This window comes from Grus americana, chromosome 4 (genome assembly GCF_028858705.1).
Source record: "Grus americana isolate bGruAme1 chromosome 4, bGruAme1.mat, whole genome shotgun sequence".
NCBI lineage: Eukaryota > Metazoa > Chordata > Aves > Gruiformes > Gruidae > Grus > Grus americana.
In genome coordinates, this window is record NC_072855.1 from 2,004,574 (window position 1) to 2,030,881 (window position 26,308).

Genomic DNA, 26,308 nt, shown 5'->3' on the forward strand with positions numbered 1-26,308 from the left:
TATGACGGCTATTTCGCCCCCCGGCTGTACGGTTAAAAATAATAATAATTAATAGGGGAGAGGCAGCAAAACTCCTGTCTGGTTTCTGAGTGGCTGTGGAAGCGCCGCAGACCCGTTTCAGGACTTTTTGGCGGTGTTTTTTGAGGCTGGCGGTGGGCTGAGGGGGGGGGCTAAAATGGCCGCCGGCCCCCGCCCGCCCGGGGGCTGGGGGGGGTGTAATGTGATGGCGGGCGCGGACCCCGGAGCTGGGGGTGGCAGCCATCTTCGTACGGGGCGGCGGGTGAGGGGGACGGAAGAGGAAGAGACGCTGCCCGCCCCCGGCGGGTCAGAGCTGGGAAGTCGCCGCCCGAAGATGGCCGCTGCGGCGGGAGACGTGTGCGGCGCCGTGCTGGGGAGCCGCGCTGGGGCCGGGGCCGCTACCGCCGCGGAGGCGCGGTTCATCAGTAGCGCCAAGGTGAGTCCGGCGGTGCCGGCTGATCGTCCCCCCCCCCCCCGCCTCCCGCCGCGGGAGTTCTTCCCTTCCCTCACGCTGCGGCAGAGCCGATTTTGGGGGGAAAAGGGAGGTAAAAGCCCAGCAGCCTCCCCTCAGGCTGGGCGGGGCGGGGGGTGATGTACCCTCAGCCCCGAGGTGGGTTTCGGCTTCGGGTGCGTCCCCTGACCCGCGCCTCTCCCTCGGAAGGGAAAAGGCTTGTTCGCCACCAAGAACATCCGCAAAGGAGAGACTGTCTTCGTGGAGAGGCCGGTGGTGTCGTCCCAGTTCCTATGGAACGCCCTGTACAACTACCGAGGTGAGTGGCTGGCGGTGGTGGCATGTCCCCATCGCCTGCCCCGGAGAGGTGACCGCGGGTCCCAAAGGAGCTGCCTGGTTTTCAGGGAAAGGGCTTGGGTTTGTCTCAGCACAGCCAGGAAGGTGGCCCTGCTGCTGTTTCTGCCTCTGTGCTGAGCAAACAGTTGAGAAGTTGAAGACATTGGGGTCGTTTGAGGGATGGTGACTTCCATCAGCCCTGGCGGGAAGCACCATGTGCCACCCTTGGGCACCGTCTGTGTGGGAACCCCGATTTTTTTAGTGGCGTGTGTCCTATCCTAGTCTCACCACAGTGGGGTACAGCCTGCAAAGGTGCCAGCACTCTCCAGAGGTGTCAGAATAAAAAACGAGGGTTGTAAGAGCAGGATTTTAAACTTTTTTTTGTTCTGCCTAGACTCTGCTGTGCTCCATCATGGGTCAGTGACATTGGGGCGCTTGCCATCATACGGCCCTTAAACACTTCCCAGTGTTACAGGGCAGCAGATGAGGGCTGGGGCGGGGTGTTTAAATTGCAGCAGAAATTGTCCTTCCTATGGAGGGAGTGGTAAGAGACTGGTGCCTCCAGCTGGGAGATGGTCCTCTCTGATGGTGTTGGTACCAGTCACACTGTCTTGCCCTGGCCTCTGGCTCCTTTCCTTTTTGAACGCTGTGGTCTCAGTGTGGCACCTGTCCATCCTGTCTCCCCACAGCCTGCGATCACTGCCTGCGGGCTTTGGAGACGGCAGAGGAAAATGCCCAGCGGCTGCTGGGGAAGAGCTCGCTGGTGCTGCCTCACCCGGAGCAATGCAGCATCCGGAAAGACCTGCACCAGCAGTGTCCCCGCTGCCAGGTACGGGGCTGCCGGGAGGGACCGTGGTCTTGTTCGGATTGCCGACTCCTGTACAGCATCTAGCCAGGCACTTGCGCTGCCTTTCCCTTCTGCATCGCGATGGCTAAAGAGCTGGGGCTTAGATGGTCAGGGAGGGGACACAGGTGGGCCTAGGACCCCCTTTTCCTGCTGCCGTAGCCAATGCCGGGCACTGTGCCCCTCGCTCTAGGTGATGTACTGCAGTGCTGAATGCAGGCAGGCCGCTTTGGAGCAGTACCACCAGGTCCTCTGCCTTGGCCCGTCCCGTGACGACCCCACGCACCCCCTCAACAAGCTGCAGGAGGCATGGAGGTAGGGGACCGACCACCTGCCTGTTGCTCCATGGGCAGAGGAGGTGGCTCTCCTGGGCTGGGTGATGCTGCCTGTGACCAGGGCTGAGGACCGTCCTTGCTTTGCATCCCTGCATGGGGTGGCTGGAGGGTGGTGATGGCCGTGGGACGCTGCCCAGCTTTACATGCTTGTTGGGCAGCAGGTGAATTTGTGTTGGCAGCGCAAGGGTTTGGACACATGGCTGAGAAGTTCTTATTTTTCTCTCAGTAAAGAGCTACAAAGCACTGAGCCGCGCATCCCTCACTCCCACAATTTTATAGTGGTCCTGCAGATCTCCAGCCTCTGGGAGATGCTCCTGTAGCACCCCTGTGGGTACCTAAATTGCTGTCCCTGCTTGCAGATGGCAAAATGGGCGCAGAGGGGAGAAACAACATCCCTGACCCAAAGCTCGTCACAAACCCCAGCTCTCGCTGCAGCCCTGGGCTTTGTGTGGGACCCAGGCTCTAGTTTAAGAGGAATGTAGGGGATTATTTGTATGCTTAGAGCAGGCAGGTGGGTGCAGGCTTCTCCTCGCCCTCAGCAGTGCTGGATGAGCGAAGCTGCACTGGCTGCCTCAGTGTGACAGATGAGTGCGGGCCTGACCACATGGACGGCAGCTGCCTCTGCCTCCGTCCAGCTTTTTACTTCCATACCAGCACTGATCCACTCATCTTTTTCCTCCATTCTTATCCCCCAGAAACATGCATTATCCACCGGAGACTTCCAGCATCATGTTGATGGCCCGGATGGTCGCCACTGTCAAACAGGTAGGTCTGCAGTTTGGAGCCACAGTGGCCGATGTGTGGTTTCTTCATCCCGTTGTGGCTATTATTCCCAAGGAGTGATCTCTTCTCTAGCGACTCGTGGGATCCTGCTTGAGTAGATTTCACTGTCTAGTGGTCCCTGGTTATGGAGACAGCAGGCAGCAAAGGGGGTTCCTATGTCCTGAGCCAAGCATGTCTTTTATTTTCCATACCAAAATAGTTAGCCAGAACTGAAGCTTTCCTTTGGCTCTGTTTCTTTGGCCTGGCTTTCTCAGCATTTACTCTGACAATAAACTACCACCATGCAACTGCCTCTGGTAGTTCCTGATAGCAGGCTGGATACCTCTGAGCTCAGCGGGGCTTGTCCTGTCCTTGCTCTCTCCTGGCTGGGGAGGAAGGCAGTGTCGGTGCATTGTCTTTGCTTGATTCCTTTGTCAGGCTAAAGACAAGGAGTGGTGGATCAAGGCCTTCTCCCAGTTCTGCAGTAAGACAGCAAATGAAGAAGAGGAGATTGTGCACAAGCTGCTGGGGGACAAATTTAAGGTGAGGGCCTGGATGTGTTGAATCCCTGAGCCTGCCCTCTCCCTGCCTGTGTCTGTGAGCCCACGGGGCCCTGTTACAGCTGGGATGGGAGACACTGGAAATCCCAAGCTCAACGTGAGGGCACAAAGCCCCCCATTAGGGGCTGGCTGACCTGACAGAGAGGAAATGGGTTGCTTAGAGGGCTTTGGGCTTGTGGTGCTTCAGTGGGACACGCTGCTCGTTCCTGTGGTGGAGATGCTTCTGCTGTGAGATGGGACAGGGTGATATTTAGCTGCTGAATAGGTGGCTTTTGCTGCTGCAGCAGCCTCCAGCCTCGCAGGGAAGGATGAGGAGCCTGACTCCTGAGCCTTCTAGCCTGTGCTGGGCTTGGCCGTCAGCCTGGGTCTGATTGCCAATGGCGTCTCCCCACCCTGACGGTGTTGCCGTATTCTGCCAGGGCCAGCTGGAGCTGCTGCGGTTGCTCTTCACCGAAGCCCTTTACGATGAACATCTCAGCAGGGTGAGTCAAGCTGCCTCCTGACTAGCCCAGGAGCATGGTGGGACCCTCCGCTTGGCGCCAGCCCCCCTGGGTCACGTCTGCCTCGAAGGCCAGGGCTTCCCCTGGGACTCTACCCGTTCCTTGCTTCTCCCAAAGCTCCCTGTGGGATTTGAGACGTTTGCAGAGTGGGGTGCTGCTGCAGGCTGGCCTGGGCTTAGCTGCTTTCTCATCTCCCTTCTGCAGTGGTTCACTCCAGAAGGCTTTCGATCCCTCTTTGCCCTCGTTGGGACCAATGGCCAAGGCATAGGAACAAGGTAATGGGGCTGTCTGGGTGCTCCTTGCAGGGCAGCAGAGGTGTGGCACGGACGGGATGTACAGTCTGTAAATCCACGCTGGCCTGGGTACTGCCTGGGTTCAGATGTAAGAGAGGGGGACTGAGAGGCGAACTTAAAAGCAGTTCTTCTTGGCTGTGTCCAACCCTTTTGCGTCCCTCTGCCAGACCTTGGCCACTCAGAGCCACTGCGTTTAACCCTTAGATCCCCCTGCGAGGTCCCACCGTGTGCCGACAGCACTGCGAGACTATAATGGCGTCCCTCTGCTTCCCGACAGCTCTCTGAGCCAGTGGGTGCATGCTTGCGATGCGCTGGATCTCCCCATGCTGCAGCGAGAGGAACTGGATGCCTTCATCGACCAGCTCTACAAGGACATCGAGAAGGGTGAGGCTCTGAAGCGATCATGGGCAGCGCCAGGCAGTTCTGTTCACAGGACATGGTGGGGTTTCTGCTGCTGGAGTCTCCTCCCAGTGTTCAGGGACCAGGCGAGGTTCCCACAGGGACTGGGAGATTCCACTTCCCCTGGTCCATGTGAGCCATGTCTGCTGTCTTTGGCTCGCTACATGGCCAGGTCCAAGATTGTGGGCAGCATGACCTGTGGCAGGTCGGGATGGGTGGAGGGCTGATCTGGAGGGATCCTGTGCAGACAAGTCCCATTTACACTGAGTGTTCAAAGACCTGTTTATCACTTACTTGACCTATGCAGCTGTGTGAGTACAGGGACAGGCCAGGGAGCGCACACTTGAAACGGGGGTGCAATTCTTCATGTCCTCCGTCCCTTCCCAGCGGGGAGGGAAGTGTGCTTTGGGAACCACCCTCACGCACCCAGCCCCCAAAGCAGCGCTGGCTGGGTGCGTTCAGCGTTGACAGACATCCCTTTGTGCTTGTGCTGAGCTGCGCGTGTGGAAGAGCCAGACTGGCCCATGCAAAGCTCTAAACCCGGTCTCTGTGCTGCAGAGTCAGGAGAGTTCCTCAACTGCGAGGGATCGGGTCTCTACGTGCTGCAGAGCTGCTGTAAGTAACACAAAGCCTGGGAGGAAAACTGGTAGCGAGGAATGGGATGTCCTGGGCTAGACTGGCTCGATTCTTCCTAAAAGCTTTTGGAGAAAGGGGTTTGTGCTTCACATCCATGGGTGGGGTGGGGTGGGATGAGTGCTACCCTGAGGCCTGGCTGCTCTCTCGGGGTTTCCTGGCATCTTGTCTTGATATGACATGGTCAGTCCTGGCTTGAATTAACTCGAATGTGACACAGGCTCTGGGAGCGGCATATGCAGTTGGCAAAGAGACTTGTCTGAGCAAAACAGAGCTGGACAAACCATTAAGGGAGGGAGCCTTTCTTGGCCAGGCCATGGGGATGGAGGAGAGGATGTCCCAGCACCCAGAGTTGTCTTCTTTCTCTCCTAAGCATTAACCACAGAGTGGGGATGAGCAGGGCCTGGGGACTGGCTGCTGGGAGAGCTGGGAGGTGAAGAATAAGTGCTGCCCTGTGCATCCTTCCTTCAGCACCTGGAGGCAGAGGTGGTGCTGTGCATTCCTGGGGTTCATCCAGGACAGCTTGCTTAGTCTGAGTGGTTTTTGTGGGTCTAAGGGAGCCCTGTCCCTGCACCCTGCTCCGCCAGACCCCGTAGTCCCCAGTGTGAGTGGAGGGTGTCTTGCTGGTGTCACTGAGGCCACTTGGGTGGCCACAGCGATGTGCTGTCTTAGCCTTAGCCAGGCCACAGCCCTCCCAGTTGAAGGCACTGGCTCCCACACACCTGGGCCATGCAGAAGGGCAGGCACAAGCCCTGTGGGCTGTGTGGGGTCTCTGACCCTGCCTCTGCCTTCCCCTTCCTCTGGAGATGCCCTCATAGCTGCATCCCATCTTCCCTGTAGGTAACCACAGCTGCATCCCCAATGCTGAGACATCCTTCCCGGAAAACAACTTTCTCCTGCATCTGACGGCTCTGGAGGACATTGAAGCAGGAGAGGTGCGACAGCGGGGCCTGGATGGACCTGGGGTGGCATCGCACCTTGGCAGAGGGTCCCTGTGTCCCCTACATCCCCCACGGACCCCAGCCCTGCACCTCCCGTCTCTTGTGTTGTCCTGGCAGAGGAATTCACGCCTCATCCCATGTAGGGGCTGCCAGACCCCGTGTTTCTGTCTGACTCTGAGAGGGACTGGTACAAATCCTGCTGCTTTGGGTTTGTGGGAAGTAATTCTCAGCCCAGCCTGTTTCTCTTTGCTCACAGGAAATCTGCATCAGTTATTTAGACTGCTGTCAGAGGGAGCGGAGCAGACACAGCCGCAACAAGATACTCAGGTAGGGGCTGCCTGAAGGAACCCGGGGGGACACGGCACCCCTTTGCACCCTCAGTCAGTCTGGGCTGTGCCCCTGCCTCGGGGCCCTGCATGTGGTTGTGCCCAGGCTGGTGTGCAAGCCAGCATGCTCGTGGCAGGGTGTGCACGTAGCATGTGGTGCTTCTGGTGCTTCGAGCTCCTTGCAGTTCCTTCTTACATGTTGTAGCCTGAGGGACTGAGGATTTGGGCTCCCCCCCTCTCTCTCTGCAGACTTGCACCGCCCTGCAGGTCGTTCCTGCAAGGCCTGGCTGTCCCAACCCACCTTCCTTTTCCTTCTCTACCCTTCAAGGGTAGGGATTCCTGCTGATGGTCACCATTCCCGTGTCCCATCACCCCTGCAGGGCTGAGAAACCCCCCTCTCCACCCAGACTACCTCCATCCCACCTGAGCCCAGCATGATCGAACCCAAAATCCCCCAGGTTTAACATATTTAGCCCCTTCCTGGCTGCTCTGTGCCCGACCCCCTGCCAGCAGCAGTGTTAGGGTTGTGCCTGTCTCGACGCCATCACTCCTCCTCCTCCTTTTTCCAGGGAGAACTACTTGTTTACCTGCTCGTGTCCCAAGTGCCTAGCGCAAGCTGACGATGCTGACGTGACGTCTGACGAAGAGGAGGAGGGTGAAGGGGAGACAGATGATGCTGAGCTGGAGGACGAGATGACTGACGTTTGATCCTGGCCCCGGGCAAGAGGAAAGGGAAAGGGACGGGGGGTTCCTCCGAGAGGCAGCAGCTTTAATACTAGAAACAGGGTTGTGTTGTGGGGTCGGGTGGGAGGCCACGTGTCCATGGTGGGTGCAGAGGTCTGGCAGAGTGGGGCAGCGGGGGAGCCGGAGGCAGGCCCTGCTCCCGCCTGTCCTTCTTGTGCGCTGTGCGTGTGTGTGTGTGTGCATCAGGCCGTCCCCATCCTCCCTGTGAGGACAGGCCATGAGCCGCTGGCCCCCTGCCGCGTCCCGGTCCCCGGAGGGGCTGACTGGCGCTTGCAGGGGAGGCTGGAGGAGAGCAGGGTCCAGTCAGCCCCTGGGACGTCATGTCATGGTGGTCGCCCTGCAGCCGCCTCCAAGGCTGCTCTGCCGTGTCCGTGCCGGCCGTGGATACGGAGGAGCATGTCCTTTCCTACCCCACAGGGACGAGGGGAACGTGTGTGTGCGTACGTGTGTTTGTGCACGAGGGGTACTATTTAATGTCTATATTAGCACTATCTACACACTAAGGAGCTGGGGTCCTTATATATACTCCATTCCACGCCTTGGCTCGGCGAGCAGCAAGGGGCAAAACGATTTTGCGGGTGGGACAGAGACACCTTATGGGTGGCTCAGATGCCAGAGTCCAGCGGGAAGAGTGGAGCCGACCCTGGCGGGGACCTTCCTCCCACCTTGGCCCCGTCCTTTACACAATGCAAAGCCCCGTGCAGCAATTGCCAGGCTGTTCGGGGAGGGGGAACGGCCAGGCTGCTGCCAGCCCAGAGCAGACATGGGCTATGGTGTTGCGTAAGCAGTCACCATCCAAAACCCAAAAAACATTTTGGGTTTTGCAGAGAGCGAGCCATCCCGCCAGGCCATCTGGCTGCAGGCTGCTTCAGGAGGGAGCCGCCGTGGCCAGGGACGCAGCGTGGCGCTGTGTGCTTCCCCACACCGAGCTTAACGGGCCCACCACGGACATGTCACCGGCAGCTGAGCGTTGTCATCCATTCCACACTGCCAGCCACCCTCGAGGGGTGTCCCCATCTGCAGCCTGCGCAGCTGGAGGGTAGGAGGCGGCTCCAAGCAACAGGCAGGCAGCAGGTTGGGGTATTTTCCTCCTCTCTTGGATTTTGGGGAGCTGTTTTCCTGACGCTGCTTTCCTTTGAGCCCGCGGCAGCTGGATTGCAGGACCGAGGGCGATGTTGCAGCTGGACACCTCTGACACTACCATCACCACCAGCCCTGCACCCCACTGCTCGTCCCCGGCCGCCCTGGGGCCGCCTGCCCTTCAGTGTCCGTAATAAACCGAGACTGGTGAGAAGCACGGCTGTGTCGTTTGTACTGCTAAACTGGAGGGGGGCAAGCGCAGAGATGAGGGTTACGATCTGGGGGCTGGTCCCAGTGGGGATGGGGAGCTCTGGGGATGAGGGAATAGATGCCCACTGAGGTCTGGGCTCTGGGCCTCTGACCTTGGGGACGGATGCTGGAGGCAAGGCTGTGCCCGGAGGCTATTCCTGCCCCAGTGTGTGACTGAGCTGTGCTCCACGGGGCCCCAGCTGCAGGACACACCTGAGGAAGTTTACTAGGAAAAATGTAGTTAGGGGATGAGATCTGTTCCTTTGTCCCCTAGCTGATGAAAAAAAGAGAAACTCCTCTTTCTCTAAAACTTGTTCAGACTTCATTAGCTCAGACAAAAATATACAGACGTTGAGCGAGCCCTGCTAGCACAGACCAAGCCTGTATCTCATTCTCCCTCCCAGCCCTGTCAGATCGCATCCGTGTAACCCTGCATCCCTCTAAATCAGCAGCACAAATTAGCGGTGGTTTCTCACGCGTCGTTAAAATGTTTCTTGGGAAAGTGCTGGCCTGCTCTGGGCCATCACCTCCCTCCCAGAACGTCATTACGAAGGGTGCTCAGTGCCAGGCTCAAGGTTCCCACCGCGAGCGCTGGTGGCTGCCCTTCAGCCGCGTGCCAGCGGCAGCAGAAAGATCTCCCCGTTGCTGAATCCGGCAAGGCTGGGCGGTGGGATCTCTGGAGCGCGTTGGGACCCTTTCCTCAAACCTGGTCCCAGGGGCCAGCTCCTGGGATCCTCGATCTGCCGCAGCTTCCTGCTGCTACCAGAAGGTCCAGGGGGGCTGCATCATTTCGTACGTGGGGATGCTGGTGACGTTGACGGGAATGGAGATGACAGCCCAGGGGAGCCCGTGCTGCTCCAGGGAGCGTCTGATCATGTACCTGGAAGTATTCACAGGTTGGTAGGGGTTGGAAGGGACCTCTGGAGATCATCTGGTCCAACCCCCCCTGCTAGAGCAGGATCACCTAGAGCAGGTTGCACAGGATTGCATCCAGGTGGGTTTTGAATCTCCCCAGAGAAGGAGACTCCACAACCTCTCTGGGCAGCCTGTCCCAGTGCTCAGTCACCCTCACAGTGAAGAAGTTTTTCCTCACATTGAGATGGAACTTCCCATGTTCCAGTTTGTGCCCATTGTCCCTTGTCCTGTCACTGGGCACCACTGACAAGAGTCTGGTCCCATTCTCTAGACATTTATAAGTATTGATGAGATCCCCTCAGCCTTCTCCAGGCTAAACAGCCCCAGCTCTCTCAGCCTTTCCTCATACGAGAGATGCTCCAGGCCCCTCCTCATCCTCGTAGCCCTCGGCTGGACTCTCTCCAGTAGTTCCCTGTCTATCTTGAACTGGGGAGCCCAGAACTGGACACAATATTCCAGATGTGGCCTCACCAGGGCAGGGTAGAGGGAGAGGAGAACCTCCCTCAACCTGCTGGCCACGCTCTTCTTTATGCCCCCCAGGATACCATTGGTCTTCTCGGCCACGAGGGCACACTGCTGGTCGTGGAGAGCTTGTTGTCCACCAGGACTCCCAGGTCCTTCTCCACAGAGCTGCTTCCCAGCAGGTCAACCCCTAACCTGTACTGGTGCCTGGGGTTGTTCTTCTCTAGGTGCAGGACCCTAAACTTGCCCTTAAGATAAAGAGGTGTCCCTGGTTTGTGGGGACAAGGCTGTCACTTGGCCCTTCCCATGAGATGTTTTGCACTTGGGAAGATGACATGGCTCTCGGCCAAGGTACCTACCCGTCCCTGCCCAGCAGGAAGAGAGCAGGGATGTCGGCTGTCCGCCTGGTGCTGTCCTGGATCATCTCGATGTAAAAGCTGTCATTATCATAGGCGTTATCCGCAATGATCACCGCCCGTCCGCCATGCTCCTGGATGACACGCGTCTTCGACAGGAACGAGCAACCCCTGGGGTAAAGAGTGACAAACCTTTGGTGGCCGCAGGCAGATCCTTGGCAGGTACAAAACCTGCAAATGCCAGAGCTTGCGTGGAGGTGCCCAAACCAGGACTGTCTCCCTGGCCCCGTGCCTCCCCCAAACCCTGCTCCTCTCTGAGCCTGTATTTTAGGCACAGGCTGCCCCCACTCTGCCACTTTCTCCTAAGAAAAAATAAAATAAAATAGGGCTTTTTCCAACTTAACGCAGGCTGTTTTCTAAGAGACACACCATGAAATGCTCTGGTGTTTCATTTTTCTCATATACCCATGTGAGGTAAGTCTTAGGAAGACGCTGGAGGTGACAGTAAAATGTGGCCATGGCACTGTCACCCTCTGCCATGCGGGCAGCTCCCCTCCTGTCCAAGGGTCCCCCCCAAACAGCTCCCGTGACGTCACACATACCCCCTCTCCACTAAGGCAATCTGGTCCTGGATGAAGACGCCATTATTCAGCTCTCCGCAGGCTTCGGGGGGATCCGCCGGGACCAGGTGGATCTGGTCGTACCTTGTGTTCTCCGAGGAGACAGGCAGGGGTGAGCGAGGGGGGATCGGGGCTGCTTCCTGTCCCCAGCCCCACTGCGGCCATCCCCGCTGTCCCGTGCCCTGCTCATCTCCATGTGGGGTGTGTTTTTGGGGAGATTTAGGGCTCCTGGTTGCCCCTTTCCAGCCCCTGCAGAGCCATCCTGACCTCACTCAACAGCTTGCCTAGATCTTGCTGTCACCATGGGGAGGGGAAAAGGGGAAACTGAGGCACAACATCGTCCATACATACAAGTGCTCCTGGGGAACCTGCACAGAGCCAGAAAGTGTCTTGTCCTCCACTCCTCAATGTCCCATGTGCTTCCTAGCAGATCTGCTCCTGCAACCCCATCCCAACCCCGGGTTTATTCAGGGAAGTCTTACCGAGGTTTATCTCTGCTGTTCCCCACGGGAGCCCAACCAGCCCTCCTGGGCCATGGCTGTGCCTGTCTCAGCCCTCAGAGGAGGAAAGAGTGGGGCGTGTGCTCCTTGAACACACGTGGGGCCAAACTCTCCCTCCAAAAGCCTGCTGAGGCCGAAGGCAGGGACCAAGGTGTGCCTCCTTCCTAAGGGATGGCTCACGGAAGAGCAATTAGCTCCATTTTTAAAAAGGCTTCAAATCACTGGGCCCTGCAATTGAGAAATAGTAGGACAGGGTGGGGGGGGCCAAGACAAATTAAGTTCTTAATACTTACAAACACGCCACCAAAGTCCTTGGCCGGTGTGGCGGTGAAGATGTAGCGGATGTCCCCAGGGCTCAGCACTTGGAAATACAAGTACTCGTGGATGCGTAAACCTGGGTGTGCATGGAGAGAGGCAGAGAAAACAAAAGGGAAAGTTCCTGAAAAAAGGGAAAATACCCAACTAGCTGCTCCTGAGCGGCACCATGCTGAAGGGAACGTGCCCTTTGGCAGTGCAGCTCCCAGCTGGGCACCAGGGCAGAAGACCCAAAATGCCGGGTTCAGCCTGGGGTGCTGCGAGAGGAGATGGGAGAAAGGCACTGGGACTGGGGTGCACGGGGGGAAGGGGAAAATGCAGCCGGATCATGGAGCGGATAGGGGTGACGTGCACCCAGATCGGAGTGTGCAGACGGGAAATGTGCTTGGACTGAGGTGCCCAGAAAAGAAATGCACCTAGGACAGGGTGCTGGATGGGAAAATGCAATGGGGTGGGGTGCATGGAGGGGAAATGCAGACAGATTGGGGTGCAGGAGGGGAAATGCAGATGGATTGAGGTGCTGGATGGGAAAATGCAATGGGGTGGGGTGCATGGAGGGGAAATGCAGACAGATTGGGGTGCAGGAGGGGAAATGCAGACGGATTGGGGTGCTGGATGGGGAAATGCAATGGGGTGGGGTGCATGGAGGGGAAATGCAGACAGATTGGGGTGCTGGATGGGGAAATGCAATGAGGCTGGGGTGCACGGAGGGGAAATGCAATGGGGCTGAGGCGCAGCGAGGGGACATGCACCTGAATCGCGGTGCACGGAGGAGAAATGCACCTGGATCGTGATGCAATGGAGGCAAAATGCACCCAAATTGGGGCGCAGGAGGGGAAATGCACCCAGAAGGAGGTACTGGATGGGGAAATGCAATTAGGCCGGTGTGCCCCGAGGGAAAACGCACCCGGATCGCGATGCACGGAGGGGAAATGCACCTGAATCGCAGTGCACGGAGGGGAAATGCACCCCGATCGGGGCGTAGGAGAGGAAATGCAAAGGGGCCGGACTGCAGCGAGGGGAAATGCACCCGGATCGCGGTGCACCGAGGGGAAAGGCAGCCGGGCCGGGGTGCACCGAGGGGAAAGGCAGCCGGGCAGGGCAGTGCGGGGTGCCGGGGTCGGGCGGGCCGCTCGCACTCACCGCGGGCCGGGCAGGAGCAGAGGCAAAGGCAGAGCCAGAGCGAGCGGCGGAGCATGGCTGCGCCCAGCGCCGCCAACCGCCCCGCCCCGCTCGGCCCGCCAGCCGCCCATTGGCGGTGCCTCCGCCCCGCGCCTTCCTATTGGTCAACGCCGCCATCAATCTCTTGAGAGACGGGGGAGGGCAGGCGCAGAGGCCTGCGCAGAGCCGGGCAGCGGTTGTTGTGCCCTCGGTCTCTGTCAGCTCGGTGTCCGTTCTCGGGGCGGTGGGGTCTCCGTGTCCCCTCACCGGCCCTGCCAAATAAAGCTCCATCCGCCAGCGCTGCTCGCCTCAGACCGTGTGCCCGCTTCCTCTCCTGGCAAATAGTGAGCCGCCCTCCCGGGCCGGCTTCACGTCCCTGCCTCTCTATGGCTGTTCGAGAGGCGCCTCGCTGGGGCCGCTCTGTCCGCCCGTACCATAGAGCGCGGCCGGAAGCGGTCGCCTGGCAACGCGCGCTTCCCCTCCCGCCCCGGGGAAGCTTCTCGGCGGGCGCGGTGCATTGTGGGGTGGGGCTTGTCTGAGCGGGGTCAGCCGCAGCGAGGAGCGCCGCCGGGATGATGGTGAGTGCCATCCGCCGCCATCCTCGCCGCTGCCGCGCTTCGCTGCCCGAGGACGGCCTGCTCGGCCTCCGCCGCCCCCCAGGAGCCGTGTTTGGCGGCGTTGTGGCGGGGTCGGCGCGCGTTCGGGCTGGCGAGGGGGCGGGGATGGCGGAGGCCGCCCTGCCGCAGAGGCCTGCCGCTACCCGGGGCGTGAGGGGGCAAGTAGGGCCCCGGTTCCCGCCGGAGTCCTGGGCCCGGGAGGGAGGGAGCGGTGCGTGCTGGGAGTTGTAGTCGTGCACCCCGGTGCGTGGCGCTCCCGGAGCCCCGTCCTGCGGCCCCTTGGCCGCGGCCCCCTCAGCCGCACGGCCCAGCACCCCCCTTCCCCCGGCTGCGGGTCCCCTGGGGCTCCGGCGCTCCCCAGCTCTGAGCCCCATTGCTGGTGCTCAGGAGCAGGCAGGCTGCGGCACAAGGGCGCTGTGTCTGCCTCTCCCCTGATCTTGGGGACGCCAGGTTTTCTTTTCCGTTGAGATCTCTGCTATGGTGGGTCTGGAAGAACTCGGTACGTTTTCCTCCACAAAATCTTTCCAGGATTTAGAGAGGCCTGACTGTGGTCCTCACACCCCTCTTCTACTCACACCACCAGCTTTGTCACTCTCTAGTGCAGCAGTCATAGTACACTTTTGCTCTCTGCCCGCAGGTGGTTGTTTAAAACTGTGTGCCTCACAAACTTTGGCTGTGTCTGGACTTTGTTTGAGCTTTGCCTGTAAGGCATGTTTGCTTTCTGAAAAGGGCTCTTCTCAGAGCAGTGAGAAGCCCTTGTCTGCTGTGGCCCCTGGTACCCTCTAAGCTGTCTCCAGCACAGTTTACTGTGAGGCAGGTGTAATCATTTAAAATGTGTTTGTCTGCTGTATTCTCTCTGTGCAAACATCTTTCAGCAGTTGCCATCCTTGGGGCAGCTTGGACCCTGATTTGAAGTGTGATGATGTTGTGCCTGTTCTGCTGAACATCTTGTCGTATAATAAAAAACCAGCGATGCGGTTGCAGAGTGCTTGTGCAGTTCCCTGCCGTCTCAGTAATAACTGCACGTACTGTCTTCTCCAGTCTAGCATCAAAATCAGAACTTTGCTGAACTTTGTGGAGGAAGCCCGCTTATTTTGGGGACAGTTGCAGTGCTGTCCCAGAGCATATACTGGAGACAGTTGGGTGAATTCCAGTTATGCTGTGGGAGACAGAAAGCAGTTAGATTGTGTGAAGGCAGAGAAATTTTAAGCAGGTTGCAGGTTTTGGTTTTGCCTTTTTTTGCGATGGCAACTTCCTGAGCTGTGTGAGGGATTAGCTCCGGGTTGTCTGCAGGCTGTTGGGATCAGAGTAACCATTCTGCTGTGGGTTCTTTCTTCAGCCAACACCAGTTATCCTGCTGAAGGAGGGGACGGACACCTCGCAGGGGATCCCCCAGCTTGTCAGCAACATCAATGCCTGCCAGGTTATTGCAGAAGCTGTGCGCACTACCCTGGGACCTCGGGGCATGGACAAGCTCATTGTGGATGACCGGGGTAAGCACTGGGCAGTGGCCTTTCACAGCCATGTAGAAAAGTCACTCAGAAACAATCTCCAAGCGCAGTTCGTATCTTCATATCAATTAAAACCAGCATTTGCATATATGCAGACTTCAGCTTCCTTGCTGTACACTAAACTCTCACAATAGAGGTTCAATTTCTGTCTCAGTATTCAATTTAATACCTTGACTCTGGCCTCTGCTGTTGAAGAGAGGATAATTGTCAGACTTGCTTGAGGAACTACCTGTTTGCCGCCCACCAGCCTGAGTTAAGGTAGCTGTAGTCTTTGTTGTGAGCTTGGGTGCATCCAGGGCTAGTGGGACTAGACACGAGTAGGTCCATACTAGAAAGGAGAAACAGCCTGTCTTGAACCTGGTCTTCAGCTATTCCTGACCATCTCTATTTATTTTTTAAATGAGGCTCATAATATGTGTGGAGTTACTCAGCACTTGTTGTGACTGAGCGTGACATCAGTGGACATTACTGGGTTGACTTTTTTGGTGTGATTTAGGGATGAGGCTTGCCCCCTTCTCTGAAAAGACTTGTGTGAAGTCACCAAACAACTGTATTGTTTGTGGGGTTTTTTATTGCTGGTACTGAAGGGTGGGGTGGAAGGGCTTAGTATTGACTTTAAATAACTTTCTACAAATAGGAACTGTAATAACTTTTATTAAAAAGGATAATTGGACTTAAATTTACCTAACAGCTAATATATGATTTCTAGTCTCATTCTTGATTTCTAGTCTCTTTCTTCACGTAAGTGTCAGACTAGAGTATCTGTTTTTATCTGTGTGGGGAGACTGTTGAGAAGTAAGAGGGAAATTAATTAATTTAAAGCCTCTATTAATTGATGTGGAAATTGGTGCGGAGACTTGTTCTGCACTCAGACTAACTTCACTTAATCTACTCCAAAAATGGACTAAAAAGATGCTGTTGATACAGAATGGAGGCACCTTCTGAGACACCCTCTGAAACAGCTGTTCTGGGCTCTCCTTCTGCACGGGGGTGACCCCTTCGCTTTCCTTTTCAGCCGATCAATAGTTGTGTATCTGGCGGTAGGAGTATATTAAAATACCGTCGTGATCACATTTCAAATCACACAGGAGAAAAAAAGTTATTTGGCTGAAGAAAAATGGCTTTTAAGTGGAGATCTGGGATGAGAGCCTGTGGTTGTTGAGAGATGACAAAATTCACAATGATGCAGGACTGGGGCTTGATTGGGGAACACTGTAGCGTAATAACGGGTTGGGCCCACGTTTGACCTGAAAGGTGAGACTGTGAAGCACAGTGAGACTGACCGGTCTGCAGTTACTATGGTGTTAACGTCTCTCTTGAGGTCTGAAAAGCTCCCTTACATGTCAGGTGTCCTTTCACAGTGACCAGGGCTTTACTTGTGGCAGTCAAGTTTGACTTCCTTTTCTACGTCACTCCTAGGCAAAGCCACTATCTCCAATGATGGTGCCACCATCCTGAAGCTCCTCGATGTTGTCCATCCAGCTGCCAAGACGTTAGTGGACATCGCCAAATCTCAAGATGCAGAGGTAGGAGGGTAACCTGGCTGCACTCCAAAGCATAAAATGCAGCAGCAGGCTTGCTCCTGCCGGTGGTTGTGTGGAGTTTGCGTTAATGGGTGGGAATAGCTCATGGAGTGCTGGCATTTATTCTGGTTTCTTTATTGACACCTTCAATCATGAAATCTGATTTCCTCTGGAAGCCCTTGCATGGTTTTGAAGCTGCTATCACAGCAGCTCTGCAGCATGTAGATGACACAGAGCGTTTCCTCTCCATGCAGGTTGGTGATGGTACCACGTCCGTAACTCTGCTTGCTGCTGAGTTCCTGAAACAAGTGAAGCCCTACGTGGAGGAAGGCCTCCATCCTCAAATCATCATCCGTGCCTTCCGCACAGCCACGCAGCTGGTAAGGCAGTGCTGCTCATAGCCAAGGGAGGGCTCTGCTGCTGCTGCAGAGCTGAGGGCTGTATTGGGCTCCACCAGAGCGTCTGGGGAGAGCAGTTCTGAGCCAGAAGAGGAAAAATAACACCCTTCCAGGAGAAATTCAGTAATGAATGGGCGTGGGGAGTGACAGTAGCGATCTCATGATATCTTGCTGCAAACATCAGCTTCCTTTTTTGGTGTCAGTGAGCTGTTATTACCAGCTAGTACCTCTTGAGTGCTATTGCTTCCTTTGGTTTTGCTCCAAGGAAGACTAAGCAGGAAGATTCATTTCCCTTTCTCCTGATCTCTACTACTCCTTGGTAAACCTTATGTCTTGTGAAGCACATTGGTCTCGTTAACCTGAACCTTCTCTGGAGGTTAACTCCCTCAATAGCCCTTCAGTTCCCCACTGCTAAATGCAGTGGAGCAGCTCTGAGCCTCTTCCCAATCCTCTTAAACTTACGTTGGTGTGTTTCTTAGAATTACTGTGCTGGAAGGAGTGGAATAGCTTAAATGCTTGAAACTTCAGTGATGTTGAAGTAATGAATAAAAGGTAACATAACATACAAAGAGAAAAGATGGAGATCTGATCAGCTTGTGAACATGAATCATTAATCCAGCTGTTGGCTTGTGTTTTGACAGGCTGTAAACAAGATCAAAGACATTGCTGTTGCAGTGAAGAAGGAAGATAAAGAGTAAGTTTCCCTTGCAGATGACCTGGTTGTGTAGCTGGGCTTCAGTTAGCTGATGTGAGGGCGTTTCTGGCTTCTGCTGTGGCTCTGGCTGAGGTCTTGAGGTCGGGTTGAACAGCTGTGGCCCCACACCAGGGTTATTCTCGAGGTTTTTTGGAATTTCCTGCTCCTCTGGGGGAGATGCTGTGCTCTCACTTGGGCTGCAGCGGAGTATGTAGGCCAGTGTCTTCCAGTGCACGTGGAGGAAGCTAGGTACTAAAATAAGTGGCCTGATTTCATTTTTCAGTGGTGGTGGGGACTTGCACCTTTTGCTGCGATCAGTGGCAGTGTTAAATGCTCAGTGCTTCTCTGAAAATCAGATCACTTTTCAGCTCTTGAATGCATGAAGTTAGATAGCTGATAGCAGTAAGGAAATGATCCCTTCAACTGAGGCGAGAATACTAGAGTTGTTTTTCTCCCTGTGTTTTAAGCTCTTGTCTACTCGATCTGATTTTACTAATACCTGCAGTAAACTTTTGAGTTGAACTGCATAACCATCTTAAATAAACTGAATTGAGTGGTATCCTTTCTGCCATCCTGTGATGCAAAATACAGTAGTTCTCATGGTCAGCAGTAACTGGGGCGATAGAGCCTGGGAGTTGGATCCGTATTTCCCTGATGTCTCTTGCATCATCCACTCTGTTACGGCATACATTTCCTGAGTTAACGTTTTGGAGGATGTGCCACCTTTAGAGGGATTAAAAAACTTCTTACTGCCTTTGGATGAAGGAGAGGATGCTGAGCCCTGCTGTTTTGCTCAGGCCTGATGTGTCTAAAAGCCAACCAACGTAGTCAGTGCTAGTCTGATGCTCAGGCCCTAAAAAGGAGAATCCAGTCTATCAGAGTGGATTAATCGTACCAGGCACAATGCTCAGTGAGCTTGCGAAACGAGTCGGCAAGTGAACCAGACCTTGTTTTTTCTTTGTTGCAGTGAGCAGAGAAGCTTGCTGGAGAAGTGTGCGGCCACAGCCCTGAGCTCTAAGCTGATCTCCCAGAGCAAGGAGTTTTTCTCCAAGATGGTCGTAGATGCTGTTATGATGTTAGATGACTTATTACAACTCAAAATGATTGGAATAAAGAAGGTGCAAGGAGGTGCTTTGGAAGTAAGTTCTGTCGGAGCCTGTCCTGAAAGGATAGGAGACAGCGATCACAGCTCTTTTGACGGCTTGACTCTAGCAGAAATGCAGCCCAGCTTGATAATGCCTGTTTGAGAATTACCAAAGTGAAACAAAGCTGTCGATGTGAGGAAAAAGTGTACCCAGCAGGGCTGAATTTCTTTTCTGTAGGTAGAGAATCTGTTTTATTGAGCAAACGCACCCTTATCTTGCTGACCTCTGCAGCAAATGTTGTTACCGATACAAATTCCATTTATATCTCTACAAATAATGAATTATTTTTTTTGTGGGAAGTCTTCGTTACCTCTGGAACCAAAAGTCATACAGTCCTGGTTGTACGCACGAGTACCAAGTTGGGGAGAAATGCAAAGGAAACATTGTGAAGGAGCTGATCTAGTGGTGGGCAGGGCAGGCGGGCTGCGTGGTTTGTACCGCAGTGCTGGAATACCTGTCGTGTACAGGGCTGCACGCGGGGATGTGGTAGGGAGTTGTTCTTGGGCTGTGGGACAGCTGGCGTGTCCGTGCTCTCTCCTGCCTCTATCCTGGGGTGGGTTTGGCCTGTCGCTTGGGACCTTTCTGCTGAAAAGGAAAGCCCGCCACAGTCTCTGTGAATTATTATTCTGTGGCTGTTACTGTCTGTAAACGCTCTGCGTGAGCATTTTCATTGAGAAGAGACAGTATAATTACGCCATTATCTTGCCCAGACAACTAATTTAGTGAATTAGGAACGTTTCAGCATCTGTTTTTGTGGTGTCTGGGCCTGCTGGTATTCTGAGGCTTGCAGAAATTGGTCCCCCAGGGAGGGTGGTGTCTCCCATTCTGGATAGAAGCGGCTCTCCCTACTGTTTTGCCCTTGTATTCTGCTGTCAGACTCTTTGGAGACCTGTACCAGGATGAGGCAAATAAACCCTGAGAAGCAGCGCACTAAATTGTTTGTGAGAGATCCAGGGTCATCTCACCCTGTCAGCTAGAGCAGAGAAAGTCTGTGCCTCTCCTAGCTTAGGAGGGACAAGGATCCTCTGGGCTTCAGTGGTGGGGCAGAGCCAAGTCTGCAGCGTGTGGTTAGATGCTGGTGGGGTAGGAGATTTAGATGCTGATTTCTCTCCCTGCTGTGAAGTCAAGAAGTTCACTTAAGGGGGCAGTGTTGGGTAGGGCCTTCCTGCTGCAGAACAATCCCGGAGGTGGTGATGGAGCTTGGAAAAAAACAAACCAGGTAAAAAAACCCCCTCGAGTGTGGGGCTGTGGATGAGAAGTATCCATCTTCAAAGGGTAGAAATGGGAAAGACATCAGAGAGAGAGCAGATTGCTCCATCCCTTGATGTTGAGATCGCATGTAGCATCTTTTGCTGCGGCATCTTGAGGGGTAGAAAGGAAGTGATAGAAGCTGGTTTTGTGAACAGAGAGAAAAAAATATTTGCTGCTTATTTTCTCTAAAAGTGGGTTAACCAAAGGAGACAGCTGTTGGTGAATGCATTGTAAATGAGGACTCTGAAAGCAGGGAGTCTCCTGTGGGAGTTATTAACCCTGTTGAGAAAACCTTGGGAGGCTGAGCCTAACACAAATCCCTGTCTTCAAGGACTCTCAGCTGGTGGCCGGAGTTGCCTTTAAGAAGACGTTCTCTTACGCTGGGTTTGAAATGCAGCCCAAGAAGTATCAGTCTCCCAAGATCGCCTTGCTGAATGTGGAGCTGGAGCTCAAAGCTGAGAAGGACAATGCCGAAGTCAGAGTAAACACGGTGGAGGTAAGAGCCAAAAGCGGGGCCTGTCCTGCTTCCTCATGCCCGCAAGATGTGGTGGCTGCCTGAGAGCCAGTGGGATAAATGGAATTGCCTTCTGCACATCCTTCCCCCCCTGAAAATAGCTGGTGGGTTATGCTGACCCGTTTGGGAGAAGTGTATGGCAGACTTTGAATTCCAGCAGGTTTAAGGCATGTTTCTGCTCAATCGTTGTGCCTCAGCTATGCCGTAAGTCATCAGCTGTGTGGTGACTTCTTTATGCCTAACAAGTGGCCTTCCAGGAAAAGCTTAAAGCAGTGCTTCAAATGCTGAAAGACGCTCTGCATATTTAAGCAGACAAGGGAGCCATTCAGACAGCAGTTCTCTTTCCATCTTGCTAAAATACCTTTACGAAACACGGTTGTTGTCTGACACCTTGGAAAGTACCGCAATATTGCGTGTATTTGGTTCCTGCATAATTGTGGTAACTAAAGATCTCTGGGTGCTTTGCTGCTGGGGTCTTGGCCCCAGTGTGATCTCAGTAATTGTTTCCTTAAAGTTCCTCTCTGCTATGGTGAACACGATGGCCTTTTCTGTTGTAGCTGGCTGCTGTGTGTGGTGTTGCTGTGTGCTGTTGTAAGCTGTCTGGCTGTGTTTCACTGACAGCTAGAACACGGCAGGCTTGTGTGTGTGGCTTGTCAAGCCTGGGCGCGCTGGTAAAGCGTGAGGTTTCTCAGGATCTCTGTTTTTTCCTCTGTGATAGATACTGCACATCTCTCCACCCCAACATCCATGCACAGTTCTGTAAACGCCTCTCAGACATTGGTATAATCCCTTCTTCCTCCTTGTGCTCTCTTCTTAAGCTGTCACTGCCACTCTGTCAGTTCATTCAGCCCCTTTATCGACTTAGTTTTGCTGCTGGAAGCATTTTAACAGACATGGCTCTTTGGCATAAAATGGGGTGACCTAAAATCACCTATGAGTCTTGGAAAGCAGTTGCCTGCCAGGGCTGCACAGAGCAGCATCACTGCTACCTTTGTTTTAGAAGAGCTCTCCCTTTGCAGGTGCTGCGGGATGACTTTTGCAATCCTTTGTAACCTGAGCGCTTGCCCCTTTCTCTCTCGTCCCTGCTAGGATTACCAGGCCATTGTGGATGCTGAGTGGAACATCTTGTATGACAAACTAGACAAAATCCACAAGTCGGGAGCCAAAGTCGTCCTGTCCAAACTTCCTATCGGTGATGTGGCTACTCAGTACTTTGCAGACAGAGACATGTTTTGTGCTGGCCGTGTCCCAGAAGAAGATCTCAAGCGAACTATGATGGTGAGCTGCCTTGTTTCAGAATAAAGACTTTTGATTTAGTTTTAACAATGCCAGGTTGGTCGTTCCCCAAACAGGGCAGCAATTGCTGACTGAACACACCGTTCCTTACAAAAATGTAAAATTAAAATGGCATAACTTTTGCCAGTGTGGTTATTATGTAAAGTTGCCATATACTGACAAAGCCGTTCCTTGATAGAATGAACAGTCGCATGCTAATTGCATTTGTGCTGCTTTTTTGTTTCGCTGGTGGTGTTATATGTTAGGGTCTGTACATTGCATCAGTAGAGATTTATTTTTCCTAGTTCTTGCCTCTCCACTGTGAGTATTTTTTTTTTTTTTTTCCTAAGCTTTCTTTTGGTAGCTGCTGGACTCTGGAGCCTGTGAATCAGCACTTAGAAGCAGCATAATCTTATTTTGGTGTCAAGGATTATTTCTGATGTTGGTAGCCTGCCTAGATGCACAAGATGGGAGGAGGGTAGAAGGGTTTTTTCCTGAATTTGGCCTGCAGGGTGGTTTTGCATCAGCTAAAAGGCTGGGCTGTCTCTGAAGAGTGGGAACCTGCTGGGCAAATTTGTGTTGTTTGTCAGTGTTGGTCATGCCGCGCTTTATCTCCTTCCCGTGCAGGCGTGCGGCGGTTCCATTCAGACCAGTGTCAACGCCCTGTCGGATGATGTTCTGGGCCGATGCGAACTCTTTGAGGAGACTCAGATTGGAGGAGACAGGTACGGTCACCAGCCATGAACCTGTAGTCCTGTGTAAGCACTCTAATGTTAGTTTGCAAAGTTAGGGCCTGAGCACTGGCAGGTTTGAGCATCTCTTGTGAAAACAAGATCATGTTATTGCTGCTTTTTACGAGGCTGAGGGAGGGGGCAGCAGTAAGCTTTCTTCTAAATCTTGCCTCTTTTATATGCTTTTAAAAATACATATTTATTCCCCAATGAAAGCATAGTGGTATTCTTTTATTTGTAGCTTAAAAGCAGCACCTTTTGGGGAATATTGTGGCACTTGTCTGATATCCCACAGCGACGCTTTTATTATCAGTGCAAATGAAGCCAGGTACTATATAATGGGGTTCTTCGCATTGCTAGAGGGGAGATCCTCTTTGGGGCTGTCTGCTAACATCTGCTGTCTTCCTGGCAAGTGAAAACGAGAGCACCGGTTTAGCACAAAGCCCTAGCAACAGGAAGAGAGTGGATTTTCCTGGGTCAGCTTGAATTTCACTTGTGTATTGCCTGGCTCTGCTCCTTCTTAGCTTGAGATCTGATAAGGGCACTGTGTAGGGTGAAGCAGTTGCAGTCCTGTGTCTGGCTTGTAAAGAGCTCTGTTCCTGTACTGTTGTGTTGGCGCAAAGCCTGTTCAGCAGTAGCACTACTTCTCCGTCACCTTAACCCTTCTTGTGTTGTGCCTGGCAGGTATAACTTCTTCACAGGCTGCCCGAAGGCAAAGACTTGCACGATAATCCTGCGAGGGGGCGCAGAGCAGTTCATGGAGGAGACGGAGCGGTCCCTGCACGATGCCATCATGATAGTCAGGAGAGCAATCAAGGTAAAGACCACGGGAGATACCTCCCTGCTGTGTTGGCACTGGGTTGCTGATTGAACCTGGCACCGCTGTAACTCTTTCTAGAAACCTTTTCACACACCAGCATTTGGCTGAGGTCTCTCGGGAGAGATCGGGAGCTCTCAGCCGGTAGAGTGGAGCACGCAGACGGGCAGATCTGATTGATTAACTCGAGTGCTGTTCCGTGGCCAAAGCAGTGTTGTCTCTGCAGCGTTGCCAAATGCTTTTCAGGCATGCCTGGTTTTTGCCTTCTCCTTAGTACGGTCGTAACTTACGCTTGTTGGGTTGTGGTGGGTTCTGTAAACACCCCCATCCTAAAGGGAACACAAGATTTTGGGTGCGTTGGGTAGATCTTCATTGGATTTAAACAGCACGGTTGATCTCATGTGCATGTCGGCACCTGTTAAAGCCACTCGTTCCCTCTCTTGGTGACCAGTCTGAGGGGTCACTGTCCCCTGGCTGTGAAGGAGCACTAGGAGAGAAGCCTGAGCCACATGTGAATGTGAGCTCTGCTTGTGGAGTTGCTGGTCCCGTGTGATAGATGCTGCCTAACTGCGGGTGTTTCTGGGTTATGCATAATAACGTGTTAATGTGGTAGTTTCTGGTTAAAAACAGCTTTGAGGCTGAGTGCCCTGAGGGGATGGGAAGAAGCATGTCAAGATTTTTGAAACTGTTTTGCTTTCAGAAAGAACATCCTGATCTCCCTACTGAAGCAAATAGGGAGGGGGAAAAAATAGCAGAACTTGGCTGCTAAGTGCTGCTGCAAATATCTTCAGTTCTGAATGTTTTACAGAGGCGAGGGAAACTTTCCCAGCACAAGGGGGCTGTGGTCTGCTGTCCCTCCCCTGGTACAGCATCCCCAAACCGCCCCTTTATCTTGCACATAGCTGGAAAGAGCTGCTGGCAGCTGCCTCTGGAGGTTCTGGGCCTGTTTCTGGCGCTCCCAGGGATGGCAGCAGCCTGGGCTGCAGTTCCCTTGGGTCTGGTGTGTTGGCATCACCCTGCCATGCCACACTTTCAGGAAAAGAGACTTTCCTCCTCTCCCCCTTCCTGGAACAAGACTGAAGTTTCATCTTTTCTTTCAGAATGACTCGGTTGTTGCCGGTGGTGGTGCGATAGAGATGGAGCTTTCCAAATACCTCCGGGACTATTCCAGGACCATTCCAGGCAAGCAGCAGCTGCTGATCGGTGCTTACGCTAAAGCCCTTGAGATCATTCCCCGCCAGCTCTGCGACAACGCTGGTTTTGACGCCACCAACATACTGAACAAGCTCCGAGCCAAGCATGCGCAGGTGGGTGCCCACCTCTGACCTGAGGGCTGTTGGGGAGAACCAGGAGTGTGAGAGATTTCTTTCTTCCTTTTTTTTTTCTTAAGCCTGCTGGATCTGGTGTAATTCAGCTATAAGCCCATGTTAGGCTTGTGTCCTCTTTGATTAAATGCCGTGTTTTGTTTTCAGATCAAGTGTGGGCTTGGTGCGGGTTTCTATAAAAGGAAATGATCTGTTTTCCCTTTGATCATAGCTGTCGGGTGACTTCTAGAGCTGGGAGTTTTGATTTGCTTTTTAAAAATGCATCATTTGTCAGGAGGGAGGCTTCTATATTAAACATTAAAGTAATTAGAGTATAGAAGTTGGCCGAGCCCTGTGTTTTCCAGAGGGGCTGCTGACGGAAGGTCCTGATCGCTTGCAATCATTTTGGATCTCGCAGAGCGTGTGCATGCATGCGCACGCAGTCCTAATTCAGGCAGTTAGAGGTTGCTCCTTCTCTCAGAAGCAGCTGCTGCTTTGTGGGGTCACTCCCACCATGTTTCGCCCCGCTGATGACTGTGGGGCTAGGGAGAATGCCCCGAAATAAGTGGCTGTATCTTGGGCTGCAAAAACTGGGGCTGTGGGTAGGGGAGTGAGATGGCAGCGGAGTGGCAGTCAGTCCCGAGGCTTTTACAGCCTCTTTATGAGGCTTTGCTGGCACTGTTTGCTGACAACAAAGCCTTTTTGGTTTTTTTCTTTGCGTTTCCCTCAAATATTCTTCCTTCGTACAGCAATGTTCGGTCTCTGCCTCTCCCTTAACGTTTGCGTGTCTTCGCTTCCCAGTGCGCTGGCCCCCAAGTCCTGAGCAGCCCTATAACGAGACCCTCTTCCCTCCTCTCTCCCGCCAGGGAGGCATGTGGTACGGCGTGGACGTGAACAACGAGGACATCGCCGATAACTTCGAGGCCTGCGTGTGGGAGCCGGCCATCGTGCGCATCAATGCGCTGACGGCGGCTTCCGAGGCCGCCTGCCTCATCGTCTCCGTGGACGAAACCATCAAGAACCCTCGTTCCACCGTGGATGCTGCGCCCGGCGGACGGGGCCGGGGTCGAGGGAGACCCCACAACCACTGAGATCCCGCTCCCTGTCAGCGTTGTGACAGGGGCTGGCGCTCTCCTCCAATGTGCAAAGTGAAAAAGAATTGATTTCTAGCTTAATTAACGGGCCGTTTACCAGATGGTCATTGAGGCCTTTCAGGCAACCACTGGCCTTGTTTAATTAGAGTCAAATCTTGGCCTCAGCAGCGGCAGCCTCCTGCGAGACGCCCTGCCCCAACGTTTCCTAAACAGCACTGATCCCCTTAGGCTTGCCTCGTCCTTCCGCTTGGAAGCCGCGTTGAGCAGAGCCCTTTTCAACACTGGCAGGTAGTGCAGCGAACGTGTGGGGTTTGTTCGTATTTATACTTTTTTTTTTTTTAATTTTCTTTTTTGCTGGGGGTTTTGAACCCAGGCTCAAACAATAAAAGGATGACTGTTTCAGTGGCAAACTGGGGTGTTCCTCTTCTCTGCTGCATGCTTCATTCCACAGGGTGGTAGCTCCTGGTTAGAGTTAAAAGGTTAACCTTTCAAACTGTTTTTTGCCCCGTTTAAAAGCAGGTGCTGTGCTGGGAAGCAGGACTGACTCCCAGCGCATCCCAGTTCCCCTCTGCTTCCAAGACAGATCACTTCCGTGCTTGTTATCTCCAGTATTGCTCAGTGACGTTTCTACTTG

At 54.0% G+C, this 26,308-nt stretch overlaps 3 protein-coding genes across 3 annotated transcripts; 2 read left to right on the forward strand and 1 right to left on the reverse strand.

The window, feature by feature from the left end:
• The first annotated feature begins 329 nt into the window (after positions 1-329).
• Positions 330-8,439, forward strand: SMYD5 (SMYD family member 5). Its single transcript, XM_054825446.1, has 13 exons — positions 330-454; positions 680-788; positions 1,495-1,634; positions 1,843-1,964; positions 2,680-2,749; positions 3,185-3,289; positions 3,726-3,788; positions 4,011-4,081; positions 4,377-4,483; positions 5,057-5,113; positions 5,972-6,066; positions 6,329-6,399; positions 6,968-8,439. Exons 1-13 carry the CDS (start codon positions 353-355, stop codon positions 7,104-7,106), a joined length of 1,251 nt encoding a protein of 416 aa, XP_054681421.1. The 5' UTR covers positions 330-352; the 3' UTR covers positions 7,107-8,439.
• A 336-nt stretch (positions 8,440-8,775) lies between these two features.
• PRADC1 (protease associated domain containing 1) lies at positions 8,776-13,110 on the reverse strand. Its single transcript, XM_054824350.1, has 5 exons — positions 12,783-13,110; positions 11,618-11,718; positions 10,807-10,916; positions 10,208-10,375; positions 8,776-9,351 (listed from the first exon to the last, which is right to left on the reverse strand). The coding sequence occupies exons 1-5, from the start codon at positions 12,835-12,837 to the stop codon at positions 9,231-9,233; spliced, it is 555 nt and encodes a 184-aa protein (XP_054680325.1). The 5' UTR covers positions 12,838-13,110; the 3' UTR covers positions 8,776-9,230.
• Positions 13,111-13,255: 145 nt separating this feature from the next.
• Positions 13,256-26,084, forward strand: CCT7 (chaperonin containing TCP1 subunit 7). The gene is made up of 12 exons (XM_054824349.1): positions 13,256-13,378; positions 14,757-14,910; positions 16,348-16,454; positions 16,706-16,831; positions 17,491-17,543; positions 18,511-18,682; positions 20,271-20,435; positions 21,543-21,731; positions 22,356-22,453; positions 23,144-23,276; positions 24,377-24,583; positions 25,447-26,084. The coding sequence occupies exons 1-12, from the start codon at positions 13,373-13,375 to the stop codon at positions 25,669-25,671; spliced, it is 1,635 nt and encodes a 544-aa protein (XP_054680324.1). The 5' UTR covers positions 13,256-13,372; the 3' UTR covers positions 25,672-26,084.
• Positions 26,085-26,308: the final 224 nt, after the last annotated feature.